Below are 26,661 nucleotides of genomic sequence, written 5' to 3'. Positions count from 1 at the left end.
ACCTACACCGAACATTCCAAACACAATACAAATTCAAAAATATTTTCTCATTTATTGATCTTCACAGCCTGGTGGCATCCTGGTGGAGAAATCGCACAGCTCTCTGATCTGCATTAAAGAGGGAGGTAAGTGAACATTGATGGAAGTGTGATGCAAAGTTAAACATTGGAGGAGATTCCTTCAGCAAACTGCAAAAAAAAAATCAGGTAGAAATTGCACCAAAAGAATGAAGCGCAAAGACTTGCAAAATTTATTACATGTTATAGGCACTTTGTAGGCATACATTGAAGAAGTATGGCTTACAGAAGTTGTAGAAAGGGGCAGTATATATTGGCAGCACTTTTTTAACACAATATACTGATGTTAAAGTACTCCAGCCATAAGGTGGTGGAAGCAAAAAGAAGAGAATGAGTCTAACATGTCAAGAGAGTTGCACCAAATTTATCATGCAATGTGCGCTAATTTTATAATTTTCAGCATTTTCACCATCACGTAAAATAACTCATACGTATAATGACACTTTATCATTCTGTTGATACATGTTCCTTATTATTTTTCCAGAGCCCCAAAATCAGTCATTCAAAGTAATAAATTCTTCTATAGTGCCATGAAGCAGGTCTTCATATCATGTGGCATAGATGCGACTGCAAGGATTGACTTACTTCCACTCCCTCAATCCTGCACTCTTTGCAAGATAGAGCATAGATCACAATCTGGCCAGTCTTACGTGCCCCAAAACGACTCACTGCAACCACTGACGTTTACTGTAGGGCAGAACAGCTACCTAAATTTTAGTAATGTACCGGGGTATGGGCATTCAAGCATTAAAAATTGCACTCCAATTTGCATCTATAAATTCTTATAAAGGGACAAGGACTGAACATAATACAGGTTAAAACTAGAGATGAGCGAACGTACTCGTCCAAGCTTGATGCTCGGGCGAATATTAGCGTGTTCGGGATGCTCGTTACTCGTAACGAGTACCACGCGATGTTCCGGTTACTTTCAGTTTCCTCTCTGAGACGTTAGCGCGCTTTTCTGGCCAATTGAAAGACAGGGAAGGCATTACAACTTCCCCCTGTGACGTTCAAGCCCTATACCACCCCCCTGCTGTGAGTGGCTGGGGCGATCAGATGTCACCCGAGTATAAAAGTCGGCCCCTCCTGCGGCTCGCCTCAGATGCGTTGTGAGTTAGCTGAGGGAAAGTGCTGTTGTGTTGGAGCTGCTGTAGGGACAGTGTTAGGAGTGAGTGTAGGCTTCAAGAACCCCAACGGTCCTTCTCAGGGCCACATCTATCCGTGTGCAGTACTGTGGAGGGTGCTGTTAGCAGTGTTGCACAATTTTTTTTTTTCAAAATCGGCTGTCTGCAGAGCATTGTGCCCTGCATTAATAGTCCAGGGACAGAAGTGGTGGTTAGGCAGGGAGAGTTTTAGGAGTGAGTATAGGCTTCAAGAACCCCAACGGTCCTTCTTAGGGCCACATTTAACCGTGTGCAGTACTGTGCAGGCTGCTGTTAGCAGTGTTGCATTTTTTTTTTTTCAAAATCGGCTGTGCAGAGCATTGCACCCGGCAGTAATACTACAGGGACAGAATTGTGTAGGCAGGGCCAGAAGACATACCGTATATACCGGCGTATAAGGCGACGGGGCGTATAAGACGACCCCCCAACTGTCACCTTATACGCCGGTATACAGTGGAGAAAAAAAAAAAAAATTATTACTCACCTCCCACGGCGTTCTGTCGCGCTCCGGCAGGATGTCGCTCGCTCCGGCAGGCTGTCGCTCGCTCCTCGTCCCCGCCGCAGCATAGCTTTCTGAATGCGGGGCTTGAAATCCCCGCTTCCAGAAAGCTAATACACACGCCGGCAGCCATGACATCATTGAATGGCTGTGATTGGCTAAAGCACACGTGGCTTCAGCCAATCACACTATTCAATGACATCATTGAATGGGTGTGATTGCTAACACGTGCGCCTTCAGCCAATCACAGCCATTCAATGCTGTCATGGCTGCCGGCGTGTGTATTAGCTTTCTGGAAGCGGGGATTTCAAGCCCCGCATTCAGAAAGCTATGCTGCGGCGGGGACGAGGAGCGAGCGACAGCCTGCCGGAGCGAGCGACATCCTGCCGGAGCGCGACAGAACGCCGTGGGAGGTGAGTAATAATTTTTTTTTTTTTTACACTTATTTTTTTTTTTGGATTACCGGCGCATAAGACGACCCCCGACTGCAGAGCAGATTTTTCGGGGTTCAAAAGTCGTCTTATACGCCGGTATATACGGTATATTATTGATTGAATATAGTCAGTGGGCCTTTTCTTTACCAAAAAAAGGGAAAAATTCTATGTGCCCTGCCTCTGTCAGTCCTCAGCGTTCTGTGTACGTGTGTGGTGGGTGGAGATAGTAAAAAATTCATACGCAGCCAGCTACGTTTAACAGCAGGCTTGCGCCAATTTATTTCCTGCCTGTGAAATTCCTTGCTCAGCTGTAGTTAATAACTCTGCAACACTAAAGTTCTGTGACACATTTGCAGGGGCACAACACAGTTATTAAACTTATTATTCATTGAATAGACGCAGTGGGCCTATCCTTTTAAAAAAAAAGGGAAAAAAGTATATTTGGCCTGCAGGCTTGCGGCAATTTATTTCCTGCCTGGGAAATCAAATCACTGGTAATACAGCATGCTGAGGGGTAGGGGTAGGCCTAGAGGACGTGGACGCGGCCGAGGACGCGGAGGGCCAAGTGAGGGTGTGGGCACAGGCCGAACTCCTGATCCAGGTGTATCGCAGCCAACTGCTGCGCGATTAGGAGAGAGGCACGTTTCTGGCGTCCCCACATTCATCGCCCAATTAATGGGTCCACGCGGGAGACCGTTATTAGAAAATGAGCAGTGTGAGCAGGTCCTGTCGTGGATGGCAGAAAGTGCTTCGAGCAATCTATCGTCCACCCACAGTTCTGCGCCGTCCACTGCTGCAAATCCGAATCCTCTGTCTGCTGCTCCTCCTTCCTCCCAGCCTCCTCACTCCACTACAATGACACATGCTCAGGAGCGGGAACACTCCCAGGAACTGTTCTCGGGCCCCTGCTCAGATTGGGCAGCAGTGGTTCCTCTCCCACCAGAGGAGTTTATCGTCACTGATGCCCAACCATTGGAAAGTTCCCGGGGTCCGGGGGATGAGGCTGGGGTCTTCCGGCAACTGTCTCAAGACCTTTCAGTGGGTGAGGAGGACGATGACGATGAGACACAGTTGTCTATCGGTGAGGTAGTAGTAAGGGCAGTAAGTCCGAGGGAGGAGCGCACAGAGGATTCGGAGGAAGAGCAGCAGGACGATGAGGTGACTGACCCCACCTGGTGTGCAACGCCTACTCAGGACAGGTCTTCAGAGGGGGAGGCAAGGGCAGCAGCAGGGCAGGTTGCCAGAGGCAGTGCGGTGGCCAGGGGTAGAGGCAGGGCCAGACCGAATAATCCACCAACTGTTTCCCAAAGCGCACCCTCGCGCCATGCCACCCTGCAGAGGCCAAGGTGCTCTAAGGTCTGGCAGTTTTTCACAGAGACGCCTGACGACCGACGAACAGTGGTGTGCAACCTTTGTTGCGCCAAGATCAGCCGGGGAGCCACCACCAACAGCCTCACCACCACCAGCATTCGCAGACATATGATGGCCAAGCACCCCACAAGGTGGGACGAAGGCCGTTCACCGCCTCCGGTTTGCACCGCTGCCTCTCCCCCTGTGCCCCAACCTGCCAATGAGATCCAACCCCCCTCTGAGGACACAGGCACTACCGTGTCCTGGCCTGCACCCACACCCTCACCTCCGCTGTCCTCGGCCCAATCCAGCAATGTCTCGCACCGTCCAGCCGTCGCTAGCGCAAGTGTTTGAGCGCAAGCGCAAGTACGCCGCCACGCACCCGCACGCTCAAGCGTTAACCGTCCAGATAGCCAAATTTATGAGCCTTGAGATGCTGCCGTATAGGGTTGTGGAAACGGAGTCCTTCAAAAGTATGATGGCGGCGGGGGCCCCGCGCTACTCAGTTCCCAGTCGCCACTACTTTTCCCGATCTGCCGTCCCAGCCCTGCACGACCACGTCTCCCGCAACATTGTACGCGCCCTCACCAACGCGGTTACTGCCAAGGTCCACTTAACAACGGACACGTGGACAAGCACAGGCGGGCAGGGCCACTACATCTCCCTGACGGCACATTGGGTGAATTTAGTGGAGGCTGGGACAGAGTCAGAGCCTGGGACCGCTCACGTCCTACCCACCCCCAGAATTGCGGGCCCCAGCTCGGTGGTGGTATCTGCGGTGGTGTATGCTTCCTCCACTAAACCACCCTCCTCCTCCTCCTCCTCCAACGCAACCTCTGTCTCGCAATCAAGATGTGTCAGCAGCAGCAGCGCGTCGCCAGCAGTCGGTGTCGCGCGTCGTGGCAGCACAGCGGTGGGCAAGCGTCAGCAGGCCGTGCTGAAACTACTCAGCTTAGGAGATAAGAGGCACACGGCCCACGAACTGCTGCAGGGTCTGACAGAGCAGACCGACCGCTGGCTTGCGCCGCTGAGCCTCCAATCGGGCATGGTCGTGTGTGACAACGGCCGTAACCTGGTGGCGGCTCTGCAGCTCGGCAGCCTCACGCACGTGCCATGCCTGGCCCACGTCTTTAATTTGGTGGTTCAGCGCTTTCTGAAAAGCTACCCACGCTTGTCAGACCTGCTCGGAAAGGTGCGCCGGCTCTGCGCACATTTCCGCAAGTCCCACACGGACGCTGCCACCCTGCGGACCCTGCAACATCGGTTTAATCTGCCAGTGCACCGACTGCTGTGCGACGTGCCCACACAATGGAACTCTACGCTCCACATGTTGGCCAGGCTCTATGAGCAGCGTAGAGCTATAGTGGAATACCAACTCCAACATGGGCGGCGCAGTGGGAGTCAGCCTCCTCAATTATTTTCAGAAGAGTGGGCCTGGTTGGCAGACATCTGCCAGGTCCTTCGAAACTTTGAGCAGTCTACCCAGGTGGTGAGCGGCGATGCTGCAATCATTAGCGTCACCATTCCTCTGCTATGCATCTTGAGAACTTCCCTGCAAACCATAAAGGCAGCCGCTTTGCGCTCGGAAACAGAGCCGGGGGAAGACAGTATGTCGCTGGATAGTCAGAGCACCCTCCTGTCTATATCTCAGCGCGTTCAGGAGGAGGAGGAGGAGGGGGAAGAGACAGCTTGGCCCACTGCTGACGGTGCCCCTGCTGCTTTCCTGTCATCCTTTCAGCGTGTATGTCCTGAGGAGGAGGAGGAGGATCCTGAAAGTGATCTTCCTAGTGAAGACAGCCATGTGTTGCGTACAGGTACCCTGGCACACATGGCTGACTTCATGTTAGGATGCCTTTCTCGTGACCCTCGCGTTACACGCATTCTGGCCACTACGGATTACTGGGTGTACACACTGCTCGACCCACGCTATAAGGAGAACCTTCCCACTCTCATTCCCGAAGAGGAAAGGGGTTCGAGAGTGTTGCTATAACAAAGGACCCTTGCGGACAAGCTGATGGTAAAATTCCCACCCGACAGCGCTAGTGGCAGAAGGCGCAGTTCCGAGGGCCAGGTAGCAGGGGAGGTGCGGAGATCGAGCAGCATGTACAGCACAGGCAGTGCAACAGTCTTTAAGGGCCTGGACAGCTTTATGGCTCCCCAGCAAGACTGTGTCACCGCTCCCCAGTCAAGGCTGAGTCGGCGGGAGCACTGTAAAAGGATGGTGAGGGAGTACGTAGCCGATCGCACGACCGTCCTCCGTGACGCCTCTGCCACCTACAACTACTGGGTGTCGAAGCTGGACACGTGGCCTGAACTAGCGCTGTATGCCCTGGAGGTGCTTGCTTGTCCTGCGGCTAGCGTCTTGTCGGAGAGGGTGTTTAGTGCGGCTGCGGGAATCATCACAGATAAGCGTACCCGCCTGTCAACCGACAGTGCCAACAGGCTAACACTCATCAAGATGAACAAAGCCTGGATTTCCCCAGACTTCTCTTCTCCACCAGCGGACAGCAGCGATACCTAAGCAATACGTAGGCTGCACCCGCGGATGGAAGCATCGTTCTCTCTAACCATCCAAAACGGGGACATTTCTGCTTCATCAATCTGTGTATAATATTTCTCCTCCTCCTCCTGCTCCTCCTCCTGAAACCTCACGTAATCACGCTGAACGTGCAATTTTTCTTAGGGCCACAAGGCTCACTCATATAATTTTTCAAAAAAAATGTTATTCTTTTCAATGCTCTTAAAAGCATTGGAACTTTAACTTGAAACAATTTTTCGTTAAACTGGGCTGCCTCCAGGCCTAGTTACCACTTAAGCCACATCAACCAAAGCGATTAATGGGTTTCACCTGCCATCTTGGCTGGGCATAGCCAATTTTTACTGAGGTACATTAGTACTGTTGGTACACCAATTTTTTAGGGGAACTCACCTACAGTGTAATCATAGCAATTTCTATGTTCTTCGCCTGCACTCATGGTACAGAAAGGTGTGTGGGGTTGGCCTACACTTTAGCTACATAAATGTAACTTGGGCCTTGTCTATACTGCAGCTACTGAAATGGAACGAAGACTGCGCTCCCACTATACTGCTGCTTCGGAATTGTTACTGGGGCCTGTCTTGAGTGCTACTATTACTGAAATGGAACGAATACTGTGCTCCCCCTATAATGCTGCTAGTGATATGTTAGTGGGGCCTGTCCTAATGCTACGGCTGAAATGTTACTAATTATGGGCTCTGCCTATACCGCTGCTAATGGTATGTCTCTGGGGTGTGGAAACAGAGGCTTCCCAAAGACATGATGGCGGCGAGGCCATTTCCCACCAACGCTGTTACTGTTAAGGTGCATATAACCACGGACACGTGGAGAGGACACGTAGTGCCTCAAAAACATCCCCCGCCACAGCCCACTTAATCCTGGCCACATTCCGAAAACCAACAAAATAAAACCGCGCTACTAGGTACGCAGTCACCACCACATTACCACCAACGCGGTTACTGTTAAGGTACATATTACCAGTCAGACTGGGGCATGCAGTGTTGGCCGAAGCCCACCTGCATTAAGCACAACATTACTACCTCAGCTGTGTTGGGCAATGCAATGGGATATTTTTATGTACCGCCGGTGGGTTCCAGGGAGCCACCCATGCTGTAGGTGCACACGGAGTTTAACCTACATGTGTCCACTTGTAAAGAACCCCAGTCTGACTGGGGCATGCAGTGTGGGCCGAAGCCCACCTGTATTAAGCACGACATTACTACCTCAGCTGTGTTGGGAAATGCAATGGGATATTTTTATGTACCGCCGGTGGCTTCCTGGCACCCACCCATGCTGTGGGTCCACAGGGAATTATAAATGCATCTGTTTCCACTTCTAAAGAACCCCAGTCAGACTGGGGCATGCAGTGTGGGCCGAAGCCCACCTGCATTAAGCACGACATTACTACCTCAGCTGTGTTGGGCAATGCAATGGGATATTTTTATGTACCGCCGGTGGCTTCCTGGCACCCACCCATGCTGTGGGTCCACAGGGAATTATAAATGCATCTGTTTCCACTTCTAAAGAACCCCAGTCTGACTGGGGCATGCAGTGTGGGCCGAAGCCCACCTGTATTAAGCACGACATTACTACCTCAGCTGTGTTGGGCAATGCAATGGGATATTTTTATGTACCGCCGGTGGGTTCCAGGGAGCCACCCATGCTGTGGGTCCACAGGGACTTCACAATAGGGAGTTGTACCTGCCTGTGTCTATGAATTAAAAACCGCGGTCTGACTGGGGCATGCAGACACCTTGACAGAATGAATAGTGTGTGGCACATAGGTTCCCCATTGCTATGCCCACGTGTGCAGCTCCTGATGGCGGTGGCACAGGATTATATTTCTCATTGCTTCTGTACAGCATTGTGGGCTATCGCCCCGCCCCTTTTAAAGAGGGTCGCTGCCTAGCCGTGCCAACCCTCTGCAGTGTGTGCCTGCTTTTCCTGTGGCAGACGCACTTATAAATAGACATGAGTGTGGCGTGGCATGAGGGCAGCTGAAGGCTGCGCAGGGACAGTTTGGTGTGCGCTGTGGACACAGGGTCGTGCAGGGGGGGTTGGGCAGCATGTAACCCAGGAGAAGTGGCAGCGGAGTGTCATGCAGGCAGTGATTGTGCTTTGTTGGAGGTAGTGTGGTGCTTAGCTAAGGTATCCATTGCTAATGAGGGCTTTTCAGAAGTAAAAGTTGTTGGGAGGGGGGGGGGGCCACTCTTGCCGCTATTGTGGCTTAATAGTGGGACCTGTGAACTTGAGATGCAGCCCAACATGTAGCCCCTCGCCTGCCCTATCCGTTGCTGTGTCGTTCCCATCACTTTCTTGAATTGCCCAGATTTTCACACATGAAAACCTTAGCGAGCATCGGCGAAATACAAAAATGCTCGGGTCGCCCATTGACTTCAATGGGGTTCGTTACTCGAAACGAACCCTCGAGCATCGCAAAAATTTCGTCCCGAGTAACGAGCACCCGAGCATTTTGGTGCTCGCTCATCTCTAGTTAAAACGTTATTATAAAATGTTGTAGTGCTTATAAAAGTACAAAAAGATAATATAAAAAGGACATACAGTACACACAATGCTTACAAAAATAAAATGGAAGAAAAGTAGTATACCAGACCTTACTGATTAGATTAGTTCAAATTCAGCATTGGGTCCAATCTTCTAACACTAATCTTTGGCTGGTAATGCACCTTTAATGTGTCCCAGCCACACCCATATGACCCTCCTCCTTTTAATGTAATAGGGTCCGGCTGAGTACATGCAGGATCACACACATTTTGAATCAGTTCTTATTTTGGTCATATTTCCCTGTAACAAGCTTCCAGTACAGAAACTTGGTAATCTATCAATACCAAACACAGATGTCATATCATACTTAGGTTGATATTAAGTTTTGGGGGTTCCCGATAGTCTATGATCCTACTGTCTGAACCATAAGAAACTGCTGGATTTTCCGAGCAAAACTATATAACCTATGTTGCCCAAAAAATGGATGACGCCATAGAGATCTTACGTTATGATTAGAGATGAGCGAATATACTCGTTTCGAGTAATTACTCGATCGAGCACCGCGATTTTCGAGTACTTCCGTACTCTGGTGAAAAGATTCAGGTGCGCTGGGGGGCGGGGGGAGGCGTGGCAGAGCGGGGGGTAGCAGCGGGGAACAGGGGGGAGCCCTCTCTCTCCCTCTCCCCCCACCCCCCGCTGCAACCCCCCACTCACCCACGGCGCCCCCGAATCTTTTCGCCCGAGTACGGAAGTACTCGAAAATCGCGGCGCTCGGGCGAAAAAGGGTCGTGGCTGAGTAGGCTCGCTCATCTCTAGTTATGATATTTCTGTTGTATTGGAAATATCTTGAAGTTCCCTTCTGAGACTTGTGCCAGTCCAACTTGTCTTCAGGCCGTCTGAGATGCATTGGTTACTTAAAGGGGTTGTCCCGCGGCAGCAAGTGGGTCTATACACTTCTGTATGGCCATATTAATGCACTTTGTAATGTACATTGTGCATTAATTATGAGCCATACAGAAGTTATAAAAAGTTTTTCACTTACCTGCTCCGTTGCTGGCGTCCTCGTCTCCATGGTTGCCGTCTAATTTTCGCCGTCTAATGGCCAAATTAGACGCGCTTGCGCAGTCCGGGTCTTCTTATCTTCTCAATGGGGCTCAGTGTAGCTCCGCCCCGTCACGTGCCGATTCCAGCCAATCAGGAGGCTGGAATCGGCAATGGACCGCACAGAAGCCCTGCGGTCCACGGAGAGCGAAGATGCCGGCGGCCATCTTCACCGGGTAAGTAAGAAGTCACCGGAGCGCGGGGATTCAGGTAAGCGCTGTCCGGTGATCTTTTTTAACCCCTGCATTGGGGTTGTCTCGTGCCGAATGGGGGGGGGGGGGTTTGAAAAAAAAACAAAACCCGTTTCGGCGCGGGACAACCCCTTTAAGAGTTCTTTTCAGCCTCACATAACCACTGAGGATACCAATACCTAACTGGCTGATTGTTTACCCCAAACAATAGAACTGGCTATAGGAAAAGGTCACATCGTCCCAAGTCTATATTTCCATAGCATAGAAAGTATGGTTTCAGTTTTCATTCATAACATATATCTATTTTTTTACTTTGTCTTTTATATTTCCTGCTTTCTCATTCATCTTCTTACTTCTCTTCAAAAATCTTCCTAGTACTTTATATTTTAATCGTAAACAGTATACTATTCAAATGCTGATCAGTGTAAAGGAGCTGTACAAAGATTACAAATTACATGATCGGTGGGACAGTAAGGAGGAGACTGAATGTTGTGCTGCTTGCTCAAGCGCACTGATGCTCCATTCACTTTTAATGGGCTTGCGGAAATAGCTGATCAGCAAGCTCTCAGGTTTTTCAGTCTCCCCCATTGAAATGAATGGAGCATGCTCGGCCAGCGCTCCATTTATCCTGACATCACTGTGTGGGGAAATGTGACCCCCCGCAGTGACAGGCAGATGGATACCTCCTTTCTTGAGATTAGTGGGGGTTTTTAGCAGTGGAACCTCCACTGATCAGCAAGTTATCTCCATTTTATGGATAGGGAATAACTTGTAATCTTGCTAACCCCTTTAAAAAGGATCTGCACCGGTGAGGACATGTTTTTTTTTTAAATAAACAATAAGATTCCCCATCATCTAACAATTCTGGAACGTCTTTTCTTAGACTGCTACATTAGACGGCCAGGTCAGAAGGTGTGACATGTACTCTTTAACTCTTTTATTATATAAGATACATTATAATTAGAGATGAGCGAACGTACTCGTCCGAGCTTGATGCTCGTTTGAGTATTAGCGTGTTCGAGATGCTCGTTATTCGAAACAAGCACCACGCGATGTTCGAGTTACTTTCACTTTCATCTCTGAGACGTTAGCGCACTTTTCTGGCCAATAGAAAGACAGGGAAGGCATTACAACTTCCCCCTGCGACGTTCAAGCCCTATACCTCCCCCATGCAGTGAGTGGCTGGCGAGATCAGGTGTCACCCGAGTATATAAATCGTCCCCTCCCGCGGCTCGCCACAGATGCATTCAGACATAGCTCAGGGAAAGTGCTGCTGATGCTGGAGCTGCTATAGAGAGAGTGTTAGGAGTTATTGTAGGCTTCAAGAACCCCAACGGTCCTTCTTAGGGCCACATCTGACCGTGTGCAGTACTGTTGAGGCTGCTTTTTGCAGTGTTGCACATTTTTTATTTTTTGTATATCGGCCGTGCAGAGCATTGCGTCCAGAGCATTGCGTCCTGCAGTAATTTTACATTGTCCAGGGCCAGTACTGGTGAGGCAGGGACAGAAGACATATACAGTCTATATAGGCAGTGGGCTTTTCCAAAAACATTTGGGAAAAAAAATCTATTTGGGCTGCCTGTGACCGTCCTCAGTGTACTGCGTCTCTGCTGGGGGTAGTTGTCCTAATTCATACGCAGCCAGCTACGTGTTACAGCAGGCTTCTGCAAAATTCTTTCCTGGCTCTGCTGTGCGTTCTGTAAGCGAAGTCAGCCTCCAACCACAGGCCAATAAGCGGCACATTTAATTACAGCGTTCTGTTTCTGCACTACTGGTAATACAGCATGCTGAGGGGTAGGGGTAGGCCTAGAGGACAAGGACGCGGGCGAGGACGCGGAGGCCCAAGTCAGGGTGTGGGCACAGGCCGAGCCAGTGCGGTGGCCAGGGGTAGAGGCAGGGCCAGACCGAATAATCCACCAACTGTTTCCCAAAGCGCCCCCTCGCGCCATGCCACCCTGCAGAGGCCAAGATGCTCTAAGGTGTGGCAGTTTTTCACAGAGATGCCTGACGACCGACGAACAGTGGTGTGCAACTTTTGTCGCGCCAAGATCAGCTGGGGAGCCACCACCACCAGCATGCGCAGGCATATGATGGCCAAGCACCCCACAAGGTGGGACGAAGGCCGTTCACCGCCTCCGGTTTGCACCACTGCCTCTCCCCCTGTGCCCCAACCTGCCACTGAGATCCAACCCCCCTCTGAGGACACAGGCACTACCGTCTCCTGGCCTGCACCCACACCCTCACCTCCGCTGTCCTCGGCCCCATCCAGCAATGTCTCTCAGCGCAGCGTCCAGACGTCGCTAGCGCAACTGTTTGAGCGCAAGCGCAAGTACGCCGCCACGCACCCGCACGCTCAAGCGTTAAACGTGCACATAGCCAAATTGATCAGCCTGGAGATGCTGCCGTATAGGCTTGTGGAAACGGAGGCTTTCAAAAGCATGATGGCGGCGGCGGCCCCGCACTACTCGGTTCCCAGTCGCCACTACTTTTCCCGATGTGCCGTCCCAGCCCTGCACGACTACGTCTCCCGCAACATTGTACGCGCCCTCACCAACGCGGTTACTGCCAAGGTCCACTTAACAACGGACACGTGGACAAGCACAGGCGGGCAGGGCCACTATATCTTCCCGACGGCACATTGGGTGAATTTAGTGGAGGCTGGGACCGAGTCAGAGCCTGGGACCGCTCACGTCCTACCCACCCCCAGAATTGCGGGCCCCAGCTCGGTGGTGGTGGTGTATGCTTCCTCCACTAAACCACACTCTTCCTCCCCCTCCAACGCAACCTGTGTCTCGCAATCAAGATGTGTCAGCAGCAGCACGTCGCCAGCAGTCGCTGTCGCGCGGCGTGGCAGTACAGTGGTGGGCAAGCGTCAGCAGGCCGTGCTGAAACTACTCAGCTTAGGAGAGAAGAGGCACTCGGCCCACGAACTGCTGCAGGGTCTGACAGAGCAGACCGACCGCTGGCTTTCGCCGCTGAGCCTCCAACCGGGCATGGTCGTGTGTGACAACGGCCGTAACCTGGTGGCGGCTCTGCAGCTCGGCAGCCTCACGCACGTGCCATGCCTGGCCCACGTCTTTAATTTGGTGGTTCAGCGCTTTCTGAAAAGCTACCCACGCTTGTCAGACCTGCTCGGAAAGGTGCTCCGGCTCTGCGCACATTTCCGCAAGTCCCACACGGACGCTGCCACCCTGCGGACCCTGCAACATCGGTTTAATCTGCCAGTGCACCGACTGCTGTGCGACGTGCCCACACGGTGGAACTCTACGCTCCACATGTTGGCCAGGCTCTATGAGCAGCGTAGAGCTATAGTGGAATACCAACTCCAACATGGGCGGCGTAGTGGGAGTTAGCCTCCTCAATTCTTTACAGAAGAGTGGGCCTGGTTGGCAGCCATCTGCCAGGTCCTTGGAAACTTTGAGGAGTCTACCCAGATGGTGAGCGGGGATGCTGCAATCATTAGCATCACCATTCCTCTGCTATGCCTCTTGAGAAGTTCCCTGCAAAGCATAAAGGCAGACGTTTTGCGCTCGGAAACAGAGGCGGGGGAAGACAGTATGTCGCTGGATAGTCAGAGCACCCTCATGTCTATATCTCAGCGCGTTGAGGAGGAGGGGGAGGAGCATGAGGAGGAGGGGGAAGAGACAGCTTGGCCCACTGCTGAGGGTACCCATGCTGCTTGCCTGTCATCCTTTCAGCGTGTATGGCCGGAGGAGGAGGAGGAGGAGAAGGAGCAGGAGGATCCTGAAAGTGATCTTCCTAGTGAGGACAGCCATGTGTTGCATACAGGTACCCTGGCACACATGGCTGACTTCATGTTAGGATGCCTTTCTCGAGACCCTCGCGTTACACGCATTCTGGCCACTACGGATTACTGGGTGTACACACTGCTCGACCCACGGTATAAGGAGAACCTTTCCACTCTCATACCCGAAGAGGAAAGGGGTTCGAGAGTGATGCTATACCACAGGACCCTGGCGGACAAACTGATGGTAACATTCCCATCCGACAGCGCTAGTGGCAGAAGGCGCAGTTCCGAGGGCCTGGTAGCAGGGGAGGCGCGGAGATGAGGCAGCATGTACAGCGCAGGCAGGGGAACATTCTCCAAGGCCTTTGCCAGCTTTATGGCTCCCCAGCAAGACTGTGTCACCGCTCCCCAGTCAAGGCTGAGTCGGCGGGAGCACTGTAAAAAGATGGTGAGGGAGTACGTAGCCGATCGCACGACCGTCCTCGGTGACGCCTCTGCCCCCTACAACTACTGGGTGTCGAAGCTGGACACGTGGCCTGAACTCGCGCTGTATGCCCTGGAGTTGCTTGCTTGTCCTCCGGCTAGCGTCTTGTCAGAGAGGGTGTTTAGTGCGGCTGGGGGAATTATCACAGATAAGCGTACCCGCCTGTCAACCGACTGTGCCGACAGGCTTACACTCATCAAGATGAACAAAGCCTGGATTTCCCCAGACTTCTCTTCTCCACCAGCGGACAGCAGCGATACCTAAGCAATACATAGGCTGCACCCGCGGATGGAAGCATCGTTGTCTATCACCATCAAAAACGGGGACGTTTTTGCTTCATCAATCTGTGTATTCTATTTATCCTCCTCCTCCTGCTCCTCCTCCTGAAACCTCACGTAATCACGCCGAATGGGCAATTTTTCTTGTGAGATTTTATAATCACCAGCAGCTACGAGCAGCTAAACTGAAGAGGGTTCAATAAGATATATAATGAACCCTCTTTGTCAGTAACTGCTGCATTCACTATCACCATTTAAGCATAGATAGCCCGATATACAACCTGAAAATGCTTATTTTCACACAGCTGTTCAGGCTGTTCGGTTCTATAACCTAGACTCACCATCCTGATGATGCGGTCACTGCATTAAGGACCGCGGAAACGCGTAGATGGTGTTAGCCAGCCTAAGATAGCCTTATTGTTGTGCTTGACATGCCACAGATGTCCACATCATTGTATATCGGGCTATCTATGCTTAAATGGTGATATTGAATGCAGCAGTTACTGACAAAGAGGGTTCATTATATATCTTATTGAACCCTCTTCAGTTTAGCTGCTCGTAGCTGCTGGTGATTATAAAATCTCACAAACAGCGGCAGTCTATTTGCCAGCTTTTATATAAACTAGATAAACACGCTAAATGACGTCAGTCAAGCGAGTCACTATATAGATGAAATTAGTGACCGTGTTTACTATAGCTGGTTATCGCATCAGGGTATAATCCACCATAATAGGGGATATACCACATAGTATATACCTTATTGATGCTATATTTCCTGGGCATTAATATATGCCTCAATACTCTGCCAGATGGGGGTTACATTTATTATTCTGGCCTTTACCCATTTATCGGCTCCAACGTATAAATACAAAAAATATAACCTACATTGTGCTTTGTTAGCCCTTGTGGCCATTTATACACGTGGAGCTGTACACAACCATAATATATATCTCGACCCATGCACCAGCAATATAGATTGGGTCATTGTGGTTGTGGAGTTAGAACTTAGCGCATCATCTGGTATATACTTATATGGACTTACTACTGTTAGAATATCTACTTGTCCAGTAGGAGTGTAACTGGAATAAGAGTCCACGCCTTTTATACATTTTTATTTTTATCTTTACCTAATAAAAGTTATATTTTAGTGATTCCCTCGGTGATAGGCTTGTTGACACACAGGGTTTTCCTTTCTGTCACGGTGACAAACATTAGTACTGTTGGTACACCAATTTTTTTGGGCCCTCGCCTACAGTGTAATCCAATTAATTTTTTGCCCACCTGCATTAAAGCTGACGTTACATCAGCTGTGCTGGGCACTGCAATGGGATATATTTATGTACCGCCGGTGGCTTCCTGGCACCCACCCATGCTGTCGGTCCACACTGAGTTGTAACTGCATGTGTCCACTTCTAAAGAACCCCAGTCTGACTGGGGCATGCAGTGTGGGCCGAAGCCCACCTGCATTAAACATGACATTACCTCAGCTGTGCTGGGCACTGCAATGGGATATATTTATGTACCGCCGGTGGGTTCCAGGGAGCCACCCATGCTGTGGGTCCACACGGACTTCACAATAGGGAGTTGTACCTGCCTGTGTCTACTTATAAAAAACCCCAGTCTGACTGGGGCATGCAGTGTGGGCCGAAGCCCACCTGCATTTAATCTGACGTTAGCTCTGCTGTCCAGGGCACTGCAATGGGATACATTTATGTACAGCAGGTGGGTTCCAGGGAACCACCCATGCTGTGGGTGCACACGGAATTCCCATTGTGGAGTTGTACCTGCCTGTGACTATTTATAAAAAACCGTGGTCTGACTGGGGCATGCAGACACCTTGACAGAATGAATAGTGTGTGGCACATAGGTTCCCCATTGCTATGCCCACTTGTGCAGCTCCTGATGGCGGTGGCACAGGATTATATTTCTCATTGCTTCTGTACAGCATTGTGGGCTATCACCCCACCCCTTTTAAAGAGGGTCGCTGCCTAGCCGTGCCAACCCTCGGCAGTGTGTGCCTGCGGTTCCTCCTCATGACAGACGCACTTATAAATAGACATGAGGGTGGCGTGTGGCATGAGGGCAGCTGAAGGCTGCGCAGGGACACTTTGGACACTGGGTCGTGCGGGGGGGGGGGAGGAGGGGGTTGGGCAGCATGTAACCCAGGAGAAGTGGCAGCGGAGTGTCATGCAGGCAGTGATTGTGCTTTGTTGGAGGTAGTGTGGTGCTTAGCTAAGGTATGCATTGCTAATGAGGGCTTTTCAGAAGTAAAAATTGTTGGGAGGGGGGGGGCTTTCTTGCCGCTATTGTGGCTTAATAGTGGGACCTGGGAACTTGAGATGCAGCCCAACATGTAGCCCCTCGCCTGCCCTATCCGTTGCTGTGTCGTTCCCATCACTTTCTTGAATTGCCCAGATTTTCACAAATGGAAACCTTAGCGAGCATTGGCAATATACAAAAATGCTCGGGTCGCCCATTGACTTCAATGGGGTTCGTTATTCGAAACGAACCCTCGAGCATCGCGAAATTTTCGTCCCGAGCAGTTTGGTGCTCGCTCATCTCTAATTATAATGAGCAAAATTAATACTGATTATTCTAAGAACACTTCGGGTGATCTTTTTGTAGGAGAAGAACTTTGTTGTTGATCAAACATATGTAGGCTCCAGGTATCCAGGCTTTGGGACCATTCTCTGGTTTAGTTAGGATATAGGATGGACCATCTCTTTGAATTATTTTCTTAAAGGGGGAAATCCTTTAGCATAGGATTTTAGCTTGATGTAAAGTAGAGGTGACACCGGAGATTACACAGGAAATATTTTCAGAAAGGAACTTCAGTCTAGGGAGTCTGTGAGCTCTAGCAATACAAAACACATGAGGAAAGTAAGACAGGAAATATTTTCAGAAAGGAACTTTGGTCTAGGGAGTCTGTGAGCTCTAGCAAAACCAAACACATGAGGAGAGTTAGAGAGGAGCAATCCTTTCATCAATTAGAGCAGGTAATCTTTCAGTAGTGATGTAGAAATCTTTTTCAAAATGCCTTGGAATTTCACTTTACTTCTATCTTCAAGGTCAGCTATTTTACTTTTGATAAAATCAATGTCCTCAACCAGCAAGTAGTGGGTGTCAATCAGGTTGTTGTGGGATTCAGTCAGTTCGCCTATTTTATTTTCTGTATGGCTAACTCTGTCTCCTAGATCATTTATTTGAGCATTAAAGGTGGATGATATACACAAAATAGTGTTTTGAATAGATCCTTACAATGCCATCACCATTTCTTTAATCAATATATTACAGTAGCAGGTTGGTTGGAGGTCTGAACTTTATATAGGTGATCCTCAGAATCTGCTAGCAGGGGCTGTTGAGAGCTGGAAATCTCCAGTCTTGGATGCTGTTTCTCTGGGCTGGCTGTAAGGACCACAGCATGATTCTCAGGCAGAGGTGTAACTTGAAGCTTCTGGGCCCTATGGCAAAATCTGTAACAGGGCCCCCAACTATAATGCTTTATTCATAGTACTAGGCTTCCTATATGGAGAAGAGAGATCTTATTGGCCCCCTAAGGCTCCTGGGCCCAGGTGCAACCGCATCCCCTGCATGCGCTATAGTTACGCCCATGCTCTCAGGTGATATGTGCCTGGACACCATCTTATCCTGGTATAATGCCCTCTGTACAGAAAAGGAGCCTCTGACACTTATCTCTCCAGGTGAATTGCTGGGACAACCCCTAATGCAAGTGGGGCCAGTGGGGATCTCTTTGATCCAGGAGAGAACCTAGCCAATATCTCCCTCTCCTCCGGAGAGCCACTGGGAGAGGAGGAGGAAGAGGCCTTAGCCTCAGACTTGTGCCAAGTGTAGAGAAAAACTCTGTGAGGCACTTCGGCAATGCCTTAGAATTCCTCCTGCATGTCAAGTCTACGCTTTTCAAGTGGAAGAGAAGTCTCTCCAGGAAGTATCCTATGGGGAATTGTTGGAAGATAGCAACAGGAAGATTAAACAGAGCGTAACTCAAGCAGGTGTCTCGCATCTGGTCAGGCCACTCTCCCCAAAAATGTTTACACTTTTCACATGCACAAGTAAAACCTAAATTATAGATTTAAAATATTCTAATTAACCTCCATGATTACATATTTTCTGACAGTAAACACCTGGCACATGGTAAAAATGCAACTCAGCACTAAATACACGCAGGCTCCTTCATGCAATTCTTTAAAGTGTAATTTTTTATTTCAAAATGCTTAGAAATTGGAACTTGGGGCTAAAAGTGTGATCCAAACAGAAAATGAGATGCACAATACTTTTGAAAAATAAAAGTTCAACCAGTGTAGAGTTCATACAGTACATACCATTCAGGTATATGTCTGCATAGACATATTGTCAAAAACTCACCAGAACTGGAGTTGCCAAAAATGTGGTTTTAAGCTGGATTTTTTTTTAAGTAGCAACCTATAAAATATAAGAATTACCTTAAAAAGTAATTGCACACTCTCCCTTAAACCCTATAAATTTTTGAAGGAAAAAAGAACTACATTTGTGACAGTCAAAGAAAAAGTATCCTCTCTGATTGATATGGAGGGGGTGATAACAGTAATAAAAGTCCAAGTTACAACCTTCCCCAGGGATTATCTACAGTTGTACAGGGAGAGGATGAATAAAGTGAAGTCTAAAGAGTGAGGCGGTGCACTTCAACTTGTTGTTTCGTAGGCTGTGTCTCACCTAGACCTTTGATTGTAGATTTCTATAAAGAGGTATTCAGCTGAGATGTAGGCTACAGAAATGTAGATTGGATTCAGAACTGCAGCAAAAGCTGCAGGCTTAGTTAGCGCTCACCTCAATCTCCTATGTATCGGGAATCATTGTAGGTACAACCGTAACTCCAGCATTGTTTTAAAACTAAAACTGTTTAAACAAGACTAATATCAAAGCTGTACTTACAATATATCTGGAGATATAGCCATTTATAGCAAGGACATCTCTAAAACATCCTTGGCTACTGAAATGCCACCCTACAAGGGCATTGAAGAAACGTTCTGGGCAGAAAACGGGTGGAAACTATGATTTCTACAGAGTATTTGTGGATCCTTACCAGTATCCATGATTTTTTATGTCACTGCTGTCTCTTGTGGGTGTCTGAGTAATAAAATATCAAGCAAAATGTGTCTGACTTGCACTGGGTGACAACTATAAATCTTCTTAGCTCTGTGTAATGTGCTATTTTATTTATTTTACTAATTTACATAGTTCATACATATTCCACAGCACTACGCAGAGATTCCAGGGATTCATTGTTATTATAAGTCTAATACTATCCTAAAACGTTTTGCTATTATATTTTAGGCCAGCCTAAAGTGGAAGAAATATCTCTGAAGGTCCCTGGCAATATTCTTGAGGATTCCGCAAGAGCTCATATAACCATGTTGGGTAAGATATACAATATATGGATCTCCTCACCAGTGCTTCCATCAGCAACATATGGGGCCTGTATAGGTCAATAACCCTAAACCTCCAATTACACTGCCCAACGATGATTTTGTTTTGGGCTCAAAATTAGCGTATCTTATGTAGTTCCATCTGCCTAATTCAAAAATCACCATAAATTATGTCCATTAACCAATTTTGAACCACATATTATTTGCACGTATGCGAAATAAAGGACAGCATGTTGGGAACTAGGTTTAAGTGTTCTCATATACTCAATAAGGTCCTTTCATTTTATAAGTGAAATCTAATTTCTCTCATGCAGCAACTAGTGTGTAGGAAGTTGGTGGCAGCCTACTCATTAGTTTGGGCCCTTAATTGGCCCAGGCATTGATAATGAAGACAGAAGAGCGTTTTGTATCCTTGATTTTCACGTCTACCAGTCTGTTATTAGTGTACAATGTCATTTTCAAACAATGTTTGGTGAAGATCCACCCAGTGACCACCCAATTTGTAAGTGGTACTCCCATTTTAAGTAAAAAGGTTGAATCTGTAAGCAAAAATCATCCGCTCGTCCACCGGTAAGCATGAAAACTGTGGAGCATGTCCATGCAAGTTTCACACAAAGGCCTCAGGAATCCACCGTGAGAGCAAGCAGAGAATTGGACACCCTACAGTCGACTATATAGAAGATTTTATGCAAACATTCACAATATTATCCCTACCAAGTATTAGAGGGTGTGAAACCAGAAGAAAGTGAGGTGATGTTCTTGTTACAAGAGTATGCAAACTCTAATGGTTTAATGGAAGCCACCTAACAAATGTAATGTCAGAATCTGGGGAAGGTAAAACCAACATGCCTACGTGGAGCATATTCGTGACTCCCCCGAGGTGAATGTGTTTAGTGATATCACCTGTAGGAGAGTGTACAGCCCCTTCTTTTTCCATGAGGAAACAGTCAGGGGGATTTCATACTGTCCCACTACAGGTATGGTTTCTACCGCAGCTAGAAGAGGTTTCATCTTCAAACAGGACAGGGCACCCCCCATTTTCACAATGAAATGTGAAGTGAGCTCAATAGGCAACTATCAAACAGATGAAATAGCTCTGCAGGTCGTGACGATCGTGAACTACTTTCTTGACCTACATGTTCCCCAAGCCTTGCACTTTGTGATTTTTTTTCTCTGGGGAGTGCTAAAGATAAAGCCTACATGCCACTCTTATCACCCACCATGTATTATATGCATCACAGAATCCATTACACCAGGCAGTCGTGCTACAACGTGTATGACAGAAACTTAAAGGGGTTGTCCCGAGGCAGCAAGTGGGTCTGTACACTTCTGCATGGCCATAATAATGCACTTTGTAATGTACATTGTGCATTAATTATGAGCCATGCAGAAGTTATAAAAAGTTTTATACTTACCTGTTCCGTTGCTGGCGTCCTCGTCTCCATGGTGCCGACTAATTTTCGCCCTCCGATGGCCAAATTAGCCGCGCTTGCGCAGTCCGGGTCTTCTGCAGTCTTCTATGGGGCTCCGTGTAGCTCCGTGTAGCTCCGCCCCGTCACGTGCCGATTCCAGCCAATCAGGAGGCTGGAATCGGCAATGGACCGCACAGAAGAGCTGCGGTCCACGGAGGAAGAGGCCATCTTCAGCGGTGAGTAGAGAAGTCACCGGAGCGCGGGGATTCAGGTAAGCGCTCCGGTGAGCTTTCTTTACCTCCCTGCATCGGGGTTGTCTCGCGCCGAACGGGGGGGGGGGTTGAAAAAAAAAAAAACCCGTTTCGGCGCGGGACAACCCCTTTAACTACAGACTTGAACACCTTTGATATGAAAAACATTTTTGGTGTTGAGCAACAAAACTTTTTGAGTTTCTGTTTATATATGATAATACTTGTGGAGCATATCCACATTTTTATTAAGAATATATATTAATATAGGTATCCTATTAACCTGTAGGAGATCTCATGGGTTCGGCCATGCAGAACCTTGATCGTCTCCTGGCCATGCCATATGGATGTGGAGAGCAGAACATGGTTCTCTTTGCTCCCAATATCTACATCTTGCAGTATCTAGAGAAGACCCATCAACTGAACAATGACATCGAGAGCAAGGCCAAGAATTTCCTGGAAAGCGGTGAGAGATACTAAGTTGATAACTACTAACTATTGTATTTTATTTACTCAGTAATTGGGTCTTATTGCTTCATTGGTCTAGGTAAAATATATAACAGATTTTTAAGCTCTAACTATGCATCATTCATTACAATTATAGTTAGTTATTGTTTGGATTGCTTTTTATTCTATATTGTGTTGCTTCTAACAGGGTATCAACGTCAGCTTACATACAAACGTGATGATGGATCATACAGTGCTTTTGGAAAGAGCGACAAAGAAGGAAACACATGGTTAGTGGATTTTACTGTTTGGAATACATGAAACTACAAACTATTTTGAATATGTATAAATCTTCAGAATTTAATTTCACTCACGTATACTCTGGGCAAGGGGGGAGAATGAGACTATTAATATTGTATATTTCCTAATTAGTACATGTTTTGTGCTATTGATTTACATTGGTAATTAGAATCATAGAATCATAGAGTTGGAAGTGACTTCCAAGGTCATCTGGTCCAACCCCCTGATAAATGCAGGATTCACTAATTAATCCCAGACAGATGTATCTCTAGCCTCTGTTTAAGGACTTCCAATGAAGGAGAACTCACCACCTCCCATGGCAACCTGCCCCACTCGATCACTCTCACTGTCAGACAGCGCTCACACAAGTGAATTTAATGTACGCGTTCATAATATGTGGTGAATGGAGTCGATTAAGGTACATTGATTTTCATTGATCCATTCATACTTCGTATAATACATACATAAAAAGAATACGGCATGTTCTGTTTTAGCATCAATTATGTGCATACAGCCCTATTGTTTTCTATGGGTGCATGCGAAAATGTCACACATGCAATTACCTTGTGTATTTGCGGCATTTTTACGCAACATTGCTTAGAGACAATAGAGTGAAAGTAAAAAAAAGAAGAAACCAGGAAGCCAGATATATGCTATCATGAGCAGGCATGCGCAGTCACAAACGTGGTGATACGCAGCTCCACACGCCAGTAAAACACTGCATTTTTCCTTATATATTTGCATGAGCCCAGCCTTAGAAGGTTTTTTTCTAATATCTAATCTGTACCTCCTCCCTTTCGAGGCTTAGTCACACGTGCGCATCGGCACCCGTACACGGACGCCAATGCTCCCATGTGACTGAGCACTTACTGCAGGAAGACAATGCCGTACTTCAAGATGGACGACTCCCCGCAGCGCTGAAGAAAGAACACATGACCGGCAATGAAGCCGGTCACATGTTCTTTCTTCCGGCGCTGCAGAGAGACATCCGTCCTGAAGTGCGGCCGTCTTCTACCTGCAGTAACACGGGCGCCGATGCGCCCGTGTGACTAAGCCCTCAATTTCATCCCATTGCTTATAGCCTTTCCTTGTGCAAATGAGTATATGGCTGATCATACCGCACTGTGACAGTCCTTCAGATATTTGTAGGCAGGTATTGAAGGGATTTTCTGGGAAAACACCATCGATGATCCATCCTCAGGATAGGCCATCAACAGTTGATCACATTGATCACATCAACAGAATAAAAGGATTGAAAGGAAATGGGCTATATCTGGTTATCTGACATTGTATGGTCAGTCAAGTAAAAGGGGCTGAGCTGTAATACAAGACACAGCCAGTGGCAGATTAAGTAGACCAGTGGGCCTCAGATGTTTCCCCAACTTGCCCTAGTCAACAGCACTTTTCTATACTAGCAAGAATAGTTCTGATTAACCAACAAGTCCTTGTGCTTTGTGTATGAATAAATTGTCAACTGGGTGTTATCCTTTCCCTTTCCAAAAGGTGGTGTCTCTACAAACTCTGTTGGGTCTCTATAAAACAATCATTGCAGACATTATCACATTGTATAGGCATAAAGAATGGCACAACACAGAGTTCTAAGAAAAGATGCTCCAAAATTGTTTTCTCATAGGGAACACAAGTATTTACTAAAACACACATATCCACAGAGGTTATAGGTCCTCCTTAAATCAACTCACTCATAGTTGACATATTTTCATACTAGATTTGTTTTGCTTTCCTTTTTCTCTCCAAACTGTTATGAAGATTTGTCCTAACAACTGCAGAGTTTTCTTCTGAAACATCTGTGGCCCCTTGACTCTGAAGACAATCTCCAGCCTCTTTAGGCAGGTGACAGGTTCCCTTTAACGTATAGAAAATCATGAGACTTGGTGAAAATTTACATAGTGTTTAAGTTGTTCTAATTGATGGTCTGTCTTAATGAGAAAAAGTTACTTAGTTTTTTGTTTTATGATTGGATAGAAATTTACCATTTACATAACTTCAATGTATTTCCACAGGTTGACTGGATTTTCAGCAAAGTCCTTAAACAAAGCCAGACCTTATATCTTCATAGATGAAAGTCACCTGAATCACTCCTATTCCTGGATTAAAAATAACCAGCAAGAAACTGGATGTTTCCGCAGTGTGGGGAGGCTTTTCAATAATGCCATGAAGGTAGGCCCACTACAGAGTGTGTTAAAAGGATGTGACACCACTGTCAAACTGCAAAAATAAGTAGCATCTATATATATATAAAGGTGAAAGCCCTCACTGACTGACTCGCCACTAATTCTCTAACTTCCTGGAGTCGCACAAACATGAAATTTGGCAGGAGCATTCTTCAGGTCCTAAATAGGAAAAGTAAAGGGGTCACAACTCGAAAATGTAATGCTAATTGCAAAAGTATTGGCACCCCTGGGTAATGTACCAAATCTAATTCTCTAACTCCCCGATGTCGTACAAACATGAAATTTGGCAGGAGCATTCTTTAGGTCTTAAATAGAAAAGTAAAGGGGTCACAACTTGAAATTCTAATGCTAATTTCAAAAGTATTGGCACCATGTGTATGTACCAAATCTAATTCTCTAACTTCCTGGCGTCGTACAAACATGAAATTTGGGATGACCATTCTTTTGGTCCTAAATAGGAAAAGTAAAGGGGTCACAACTTGAAAATGCAATGCTGAGTGCAAAAGTATTGGCACCCCTGTTTATTGTATCAAATCTAATTCTCTAACCTCTCAATGTTGTACAAACATGAAATTATGGATGACCAATCTTTAGGTCCTAAATAGGAAAAGCAAAGGGGTCACAATTTGATTATTCAATGCTAAGTGCAAAAGTAAGTGCACCCCTATGTAATGTACCAAATCTAATTCTCTAACATCCCGATGTCGTACAAACATGAAACTTGGCACAATCATTCTTTAGGTCCTAAGTAGGAAAAGTAAAGGAGTCACAACTTGAAATTTCAATGCTAATTTCAAAAGTATTGGCACCCTGTGTAATTTACCAAATCTAATTCTCTAACTTCCTGACGTCGCATAAACATGAAGTTTGGCAGGAATATTCTTTAGGTCCTAAATAGGAAAAGTAAAGAGGTCACAACTTGAAAATTCAATGCTAAGTGCACAAGTATTGGCACCCCTGTGTAATGTACCTAATCTAATTCTCTAACTTCCTGGTGTCGTGCAAACATGACATTTGCCACAACCATTCTTTAGGTCCTAAATAGGAAAATGAAAGGGGTCACAACTTGATTATTCAATGCATAATGAAAAATTATTGTCACCCCCTATGTAATGTAACTTCCCCGTGTCATACAAACTAAACTATTCTTTAGGTTCTAAATAGGAAAGGGCTCACAACTCGATTATTCAATGCTAATTGCAAAAGTAAGTGCTCCCCTATGTAATGTAACTTCCAGGGGTCATTTAGGAGTGAAATTTGGCGTGAACATTCTTTAGGTCCTAAATGGGGAAGTGGGAGGGGTGGCACATTCTGCAGAGGGACATCAGTACATGCAGCCTGAGGAGAACTTAAGGCTTCTCTATGTGTATGCATATTTTAATCCTCGGTTACTCTAAAGTAGCCTTGACTTCATAAAATTTTCTGTGCAAACAACACGTAAACACCTGTATCAAATTAACTTGGGTGAGGCTAGGGTATATCAGCTAGTTAGTTATATAGAAGACAAATTATTTTCTAATAGAGCTTACTTATGTCCAGATGACTGCTGTGAAGCAAATTGCTACAACTGTCATTGCAGCACAGGCAATATGATAGTCTAAATAATCATGTAAAGAAAAAAAATAGTTCCAATAAAATAAAAAACAAATTAGGAGAAAAATGATGTTTTTTCCTATTTGCAATAAAATAAAATTCCTTAATTAGAAATGTTAAACTAATAATTTTGTGTTTCAGGGAGGAGTAGATGATGACATTTCTCTCTCTGCTTATATAACTATAACCCTTTTGGAAGCCAGTATATCTAAGGAGGTAAGTTATACATTTTTGACAAACAAAATGTAACTACAAGCAAAATGTTACTATATTTTTCTGACTTTTACATTTATTCTTGAAACTAGGACTAAAACCACACCTGTCTATGTCCTAATGTGGTCCAAGGAGATGGGTGAAGGGGAAGGAAAGGTTAAGTGTTTGTTGGGTGTAAGGGCATATGTACCATAGTGGTAGTCTATGCTGCTGCAATGGGGCTCTGTGCCAAAGGTAGTTCAGCTCAGGATTTTACCAATATGTGGAAGGAATGTGAACCCTTTGACTGGCTCTGCAACATTAGCAAATGAAATGGGAAAAAAAGACGAACCAGTTAATTATTTCACTAACCCTTTCTCCTACAAAGGATGAGTAGTTGTGTGGATAAATAAACATTGGCCACACTTGCCCCCAAATGGAGGGCATATGATGGTAAAGACCAATGTCCTAATAAGGATCCCATTGCA

At 47.0% G+C, this 26,661-nt stretch overlaps 1 protein-coding gene across 2 annotated transcripts in view; it reads left to right on the top strand.

Annotated features, from left to right (window-relative positions):
- Positions 1 to 26,661, top strand: part of LOC136626155 (alpha-2-macroglobulin-like) — a 305,765-nt gene that overhangs the window by 263,747 nt on the left and 15,357 nt on the right. For both annotated transcript variants that reach the window (XM_066600959.1, XM_066600960.1), the window contains exons 22-27: positions 68 to 125; positions 19,698 to 19,781; positions 21,739 to 21,915; positions 22,105 to 22,186; positions 24,218 to 24,374; positions 26,123 to 26,197. In XM_066600959.1, the coding sequence (XP_066457056.1) occupies positions 68 to 125; positions 19,698 to 19,781; positions 21,739 to 21,915; positions 22,105 to 22,186; positions 24,218 to 24,374; positions 26,123 to 26,197 (633 nt within the window). The remainder of the gene's footprint in view (positions 1 to 67; positions 126 to 19,697; positions 19,782 to 21,738; positions 21,916 to 22,104; positions 22,187 to 24,217; positions 24,375 to 26,122; positions 26,198 to 26,661) is intronic.

The sequence above is a fragment of the Eleutherodactylus coqui genome, chromosome 4 (assembly GCF_035609145.1).
Source record: "Eleutherodactylus coqui strain aEleCoq1 chromosome 4, aEleCoq1.hap1, whole genome shotgun sequence".
NCBI lineage: Eukaryota > Metazoa > Chordata > Amphibia > Anura > Eleutherodactylidae > Eleutherodactylus > Eleutherodactylus coqui.
This window is presented reverse-complemented; position numbering and strand designations above follow the sequence as displayed.